Source organism: Sardina pilchardus, chromosome 17 (assembly GCF_963854185.1).
Source record: "Sardina pilchardus chromosome 17, fSarPil1.1, whole genome shotgun sequence".
NCBI classification, from domain to species: Eukaryota; Metazoa; Chordata; class Actinopteri; order Clupeiformes; family Clupeidae; genus Sardina; species Sardina pilchardus.
In genome coordinates, this window is record NC_085010.1 from 13,574,778 (window position 1) to 13,582,277 (window position 7,500).

Sequence of the window (7,500 nt, forward strand, 5' to 3'; positions counted from 1 at the left end):
CTCTCTGCACCTCCCTGTTTCTCTACCCCTCTCTTCTCTGACGTTGTTGCATAAATAGATAAAGGGCTGTTCTCACTCAACGGCCATCCAACGGCACTTTCTACCCTCGACCCACCCCACCCTTCTCTTCCTCTCATCTTTTGTAACGACTCTCTCTCTCTCGCTCTCTTTCTCTCCCCTCTCTCTCCCTCTCCCCCCTCTCTCGCTCTCTTGCCTGAGGTGATGACTTGCAATCATCGTCTTTGTGCACATAGTTGCCTGGGCAGGAACAACGCGATCACACAAACACATACAGAAAGAGAAAATAAACAGACTCTTAGATTTGTGCACATACTCAAAGACACATAATGAATTCACTCTGCACTATTCTGCTAGTTCTTTTCTATCTTCACTACACACACACACACACACACACACACACACACACACACACACACACACTGCAACTGTGACTGGAAACACATCCCTATTCCCCTTTCACTAGGCAGGCAGGCAGCTTCCCTTTGAAGTGGTGTGACTCTCCTAGTTACAGGGTTTCATACGGAAACTAAAGACCCAACCCTCAGGGAGAGAGGGAGAAAGAGAGAGAGGGAGAGGGGAAGAGAGAGAGGAGAGGGGGGAGAGGGAGGAGAGGAGAGGGGGGAGAGAGGGGGAGGGGGAGGAGGAAGAAGAGTGAGCAAGACAGTAAGAGAGTATGAAAGAGAGTGAGTGAGATAGAGAAGTAGCAGCATAAAGGAGAAATCACTTGCTGTTTTTCCTTTAATTTAGAGAGTAGTGAGAGATAAAAGCTGTAAAAGAAAGAAGCGAGAGAGAGAGAGAAAGGGAGAGAGAAAAAAGGAGGAAGGAGAGAGAGAAGATGGAGAGGAGAGAAGAAGAGAGAAACAGAGATGCGGAGGATGGAACTGAGCCAGAAAGTGTGTGTAGAGAGGGAGACAGACAGAGAGAGAGGGAGGGAGAGAGAGGAGAAAGAAAGAAAGAAATAAATAAAGAGAGAGAGAGAGAGAGAGAGAGAGAGAGAAGTGAGTGAGAAGTGAGTGTGAGAGAGGAATTGAAAGGAGATGGGGAAACCCTCCAAAAGATGCTCTCCGCATCCAGACTCCCTGCTGGTTGGGCCAGGGGATTTTTCGCGCCGTGGCAACGTCATGGAAACTACGGAATGTTCCCAGGCCAACGCCATGGTTACAGACACCAATTGCAGTGACAATGCCGACTGGCCATTGAACACCATATCTCTCTGCTTCTCTGTAACACACACACACACACACACTCTCTATCTCTATCTATCTCTCTCTCTCTCTCCCTCTCTCTCTCTCTCTCTCTCTCTATCTCTCACACACACATACACACAAATGAATCCTGACAGTCTGTAGAAGAAGCAATATGATGAAACGAATGATGAAACGGATGATAGAGAAAAAAAGAGATAGAAATGAGAGAGATGGCTAGAGAGAGAAAGGTCAATTGAACAACCTAGGTCAGGTCAAGAGCCATCCTTCAGGTCATCATAACCATCACCACCAGTATCACTACCAGCAGCAGCATCATCTGCTCCCCGAGCTCCGCTGTAGGAAGGCAGCTCACTGCTCCAGGTCACTGTGTGCTTCACCTCACTGTGTGTTCACTGTGTGCTGTGGGTGTTCACTAATTCACGGATGGGATAAATGCAGAGACCAAATTCCTAGTATACGCAAGTATACTTGGCCAATAAGCCTGAATTGATTTGATTTGATTTCATCATCATCATCATCATCCTCATCCTCCTCCTCCTCCTCCTCCTCCTCCTCCTCCTCCTCCTCCTCATCATCATCATCATCACTCACACAAGCATCATCAACCCACCATATCTTCATCCTCCTTTTCCTCCATCATCACTATCATAATCGCCAACACCACCACCACCATCATCATCATCCTCATCATCCACATCTTCATCACCACTTCCTCCGCCACACTGCCTGCCTCCAACTCTCTCCTGCTCGTCACGTGAAGCCCCTGACGTTCTGTTGCCTGGCAACAAGGCTCTTGAGAAAGTGCTGCCGTTGCCCTGAGTGTTCAGCGCGCACTTCATGGAGCATCCCGTGGTCGTCATGCCGATGACCCCTGGTGGCAGATCCTTGGGTGGTGTGTGTGTGTGTGTGTGAGTGTGTGTGTGTGTGTGTGTGTGTGTGTGTGTGTGTGTGTGTGTGTGTGTGTGTGTGTGTGTGTGTGTGTGTGTGTGTGTGTGTGTGTGTGTGTGTGTGTGTGTGTGGGGTGGGGGGGGAGGCACCTCTGGACAACAAGACATCATCAAAGAGCCTTTCACCACACTCAAGTAGGAAGCACTCAGATGACGTGGCTGCAGGCAGGTAAAGCCTAAAGCCAACACACACACACACACTTTCATGTCCATGTACAAAGACATGAATGCTTTCATAACATAATACATGTGCTTCTAAACACAGACCAAGACACAGGTCAAGTATATAAGTCATCCTTTCATTCTCACGCACGCGTACACGCACGCACGCGCACACACACACACACACACACACACACACACACCTATACCTGAACGCTTAATGCCCACTGCATATAGTACAAGCTGGCACAAAAAGACCTGCTAGGCCAGGTCAGGTCAGGTCAGGTTACTTTATTGGTACCCGTGGGTAAACTAGGTTGCAGTTAGAGAGAGAATTGACATCCTTACAAGACAACACATACAGTAGACATGCACATTGGGGTAAACCAAATGGAACAGACATTGACGAATGACTTGGGTAACCACAAGCACATACACACAAACATATGGACAAACAGTATTGCATTGTTGACTTATAGAGTTGTTTGTACACATGGGCTACAGTACATGACCAGCATAATTTACAGTTATTTTCATGTAAGCTATACATATCAAAAGTGCTTTGTGCAGTTGTGCAAATAAGGTTGACCAAAAGTGCTTTGTGCTTATGTTGTGCAAAACTGCAGTACATGACCAAAGTGCTTTGTGCAATTATTGTGCAAACATGGCTACTGGATGGTACATGACCTAAAGTGCTTTGTGCAGATGTTATGCAAAATAGCTTTACACTGTATTTTAAGTAGAGAATGCTTAAAGGTTACAGATATCCATTTTACAGCTTGTTTAGCAAAATAATTGCAGCTGGAACAAAGCTGTTTTTATATCTTGAGGTCCTACAACCTGGGACTGTTAGCCTCCGTCCAGAGGGAAGGTACTGGAATTCACGATTCAGGAGATGTAGGTCATCATTCAAGATAGCCACAGCTATTCGCTGTAGTTGTTTTCCATCAGGCCAACAGAATCACACACAAACAGCCATTGTATTTATCTGCCTCCTGCCAACAATGCACCTCTCTCCAATGCCACGGTACAATGGGGACTGTCCTTAGGAAAAGCCGTGGATAGAGATAGTCAGACCTATTGGATTGCCCTCTACAGCACCAACAAAGAAGAAGAGACACCGCAGACGCTACACTTCCACTGCTGTCTCTGAAAACACACAGGGACACGGCTGGGCTGTTCTTGCTTATTGTGCCCAGTAGGAGAGTGTGTGTGTGTGTGTGTGTGTGTGTGTGTGTGTGTGTGTGTGTGTGTGTGTGGCTACTCAAGGATCACAACCACTCCCACCACATGACCACAGCACTGACTATGCACCTGATTTAACCAAACCTGAGTAACCACCAGGACACTCTGGGTTACTTGGTACTTTCTGTCTCTCTCTCTTTCTCTCTGTGTGTGTGTGTGTGTGTGTGTGTGTGTGTGTGTGTGTGTGTGTGTCTGTGTGTGTGTGTTTCAAGACAATAGTCAGGAAATGTTGCCAATTAGGAGCCTTTACTTAGGTGACATAGAACTTCTACATTCCACACCCCTGTAAAAAAATAACTGTGTGTGGGTTTGCGTGCGTGTGTGTGTGTGTATGCGTGCGTGTGTGTGTGTGCATGCGTGAGTGTGTGTGTGGTGTGTGAGAGAGAGAGTGTGTGTAAATGTGAGGCAAAAAGAGAGAAAGGCAGAGAGAAAGAAAGAGAGAAAGAAAGAGAAAGAAAGAAAATAAATTTGAGCATGCTGCATTTAGCAAAGGACTGGTAGTTTGTGAGAGTGTGCGTGTGTGAGTGTGCGTGTGTGTGCGCACGTGTGTGTGTGTATGTGTGTGTGTGTTTAAAGGATCAAGGTAGGTAGTTAAGTCTCTCAGATGCAAGAACGTCTCTTACTGTATGTGTGCAGTCATTGTTGTCCAACACAAATTAGGCCCATTGCCAAAGCATAAGGGCAGACTTAGCCAACAGCTACCAGAGATTTGGTCCACAAATGCACGTGTGCACACACACACACAAATACATTATAGTATAAATGTCAGCAGCTGCCAACAGATATGTCCATGATGTCAGCAGTCACAGTTCTTCAGGGATATTTAGAATGTATAGAATCAAACCACACTGTGCGCACACACACACACACACACACACACACACACACACACACACACACACACACACACACACACACACACACACACACACACACACACACACACACACACACACACACACACACACACACACACACACACACACACACACACACACACACACACACAAAAAAATCAGTGCGATCTAAGAAACCCTCGCAGAGAAATCTATAGTGATCAACAGGCACCTAATAGAGTCAGTCCTTACCCAACACACTCATGTCTTCAGAGGACCACAGAGTCTCTCTCTCTCTGTATCTCCCTCTCTCTCTCTCCTTCCTGCTCTCTCTCTTTCTCTCTCTCTCCTTCACTGCAGTTGTGTTTCTGCTCTCTTCCTCTGTCCGTCTTTCTCTATCGCCCGCTCCCTCGCTCTCTCCTTCTCTGCCTGTTTGCTTGTGTTCTCTCTGCCATGCTCTGCTCCTCTCATTCACAGGGTCCTCCACCTCTGCTCTGCTCTCCTCTCTTCTCACATCACATGCTTCCACCCAACACAACCCGTTATTATGACACTGTCAGTTATTACATAAATACCAGCTGACCGCGTGTGTGTGTGTGTGTGTGTGTGTGTGTGTGTGTGTGTGTGTGTGTGTGTGTGTGTGAGAGAGAGAGAGAGAGAGAGAGAGAGAGAGAGAGAGAGAGAGAGAGAGAGAGAGAACATGCATGCACATAAGAGAGCTAGAGAGGTGGCGGTGGGTGACAAAAAAAATCAAAACAATCAAAGTAAAGAATTTCCTTTAACTCCTAATTGTGACAAGTTGCAACAAGTTGACCAAAAGTGGGGGACTGCTCTGCAGAGCCATCAGCGCTAACGATGAGGGGCTCCTCTCTACCACCCACACAATGCCCCCTTCCTTAAGAGAGAGATTTTCATTTTGATGTATTCTATACGATATATATACGATTCTATGCAATATTGTGCCTTTTATAGTTATGCCAATAAAGCTCATTGAATTGATAAAGAGAGATAAAATTGAGAAAGAAAAAGTGGGAAAGAGAGAGAGCAAGACAGACAGAGAGAGAGAGAGCAAGACAGCCAGAGAGAGAGAGAGAGAGCAAGACAGACAGAGATTGTGAATGAGTTTCAGTCTTCTGTGGCACACAGAGGAGACCTGGCCACTGAAACTCCCAAACTTCCCATGAGGCTTTGCTTCTCCTCGGCAGAGACGGCAGACGGCATACACTGCTGCACTGTCCACATGCAGGACACTGTGGCCCTCACGTTTGCATACTAGCTCACACACCTCATGGAAACACACACACACACACACACACACACACACACACACACACACACACACACACACACACACACACACACACACACACACACACACACACACACACACACACACACACACACACACACACACACACCAGGAAACTGCCTCAAACTAATTACAGAAATGTCCACACATTCACAAACCTCATACATGACCATTCACAACAAACAGGCATCCCCTAAATGCTAAATAAATCCATTTGATGCAAAAACTACATTGCAGACACATACTGTACTTAAAACACTTCTATGACCATACACACACACACACACACACAAAACACACAAACCAACACAACAAAAGCACACAAACCATTGTCCATGCTGCTGTTCTCCTCTATAGTCATCTGCTCGGCGAGTTCGGACAGCGACTCGTCGATGGTCTGGCTCCCGCGCAGCGTGAGTGACAAACGCCTTTTAAACTTCTTCATCCTTTCCATGGGCCACTGAGACAAGGGAGGCCTGTGGGACAGAAGGAGGGAGAGAGAGAGGGAGGGAGAGAAGGAGAGAGTGTTTATTATACACATTAATATATGTACAGAAGCACTTCATGCGTATAAATGTGTACATGTATAAAACCCTACAGCAAGCATATCTATTTAGGAGTAGTTTGTGAATGCCTTTATTGGTAGGAACGGTATACTTCCAGACACACACCTGGTACCTGTACTGTATATATTTCAGATACACCTGGCACCTGTATATATTTGCTTGTGTCTCCATGTCTGTGTATGTGTAATGATTTCTGAATTGTGTGCATTTATCATGAGCGATATTTTGATTGAGCACACGCACAGACACACACAGACACACCCATCCACACACACACACACACACAGACACACCACATCTGCCTGCAAAGACGTGTCCCCTAGTTGTCGGAGCTGCTGCCTGTGTGTTGGAGGGCTGGGTCTGCGTCTGTGCAATTTGGCTGCAATTCTAAGAAAAACTCCCTCATGAATAAACAATCACCTTTTAATCAAATATTCATGAGCAACAGACCCCAGTTAGGCCGACACCTTAGCACACACTGCGTCATTAATAAAACACACACACACACAAACACACACACACACACACACACACTTGGCATAGAGTGCTTAATTTATAATACATGAGTAAGATATGCAGCATTGCTGCCAGCCCACGCATAAATTTCAATTGCAATCAGCAATGTAAGGAGAGATTTGGGAATTGAAACGTGTGTGTCAGACACACACACACACACACAGACACACACACACACACACACATATATATGCGCATACTTCATTTACATATGCAAACATAGAGCTAATAAACAGCCATCAATTCAAACTGATCTCAATCTGATGAGGTATCAGACACACACTAAGACACAGACACACACAGACACACACAGACACACACAGAGACACACAGAGACACACAGAGACACAGACACACAGAGACACACACAGACACACACAGACACACACAGACACACACAGACACACACAGACACACACACACAGACACACACACACACACACAGACACAGACACAGACACACACAGAGACCCAGACACACAGAGACACACAGAGACACACAGAGACACACAGAGACACACAGAGACACACAGAGACACACACAGACACACACAGACACACACAGACACACACAGACACACACAGACACACACTTCTGCTTGCCACTACAAAGAATCCCGTTGGAGCGACAGGCTGAATGAGCGTCTCCATATGCTCAATGTCAAGAGGATATTCATATTTGATCATCAC

General features: G+C 46.2%; 1 protein-coding gene across 1 annotated transcript in view; it reads right to left on the reverse strand.

Annotated features, from left to right (window-relative positions):
- The window catches only part of cdk17 (cyclin dependent kinase 17), a 60,754-nt gene that overhangs the window by 24,864 nt on the left and 28,390 nt on the right, over positions 1-7,500 (reverse strand). The window contains exon 2 of the mRNA XM_062517808.1: positions 6,056-6,204. Coding sequence (XP_062373792.1) covers positions 6,056-6,182 — 127 coding nt within the window. The 5' untranslated portion in view covers positions 6,183-6,204. The remainder of the gene's footprint in view (positions 1-6,055; positions 6,205-7,500) is intronic.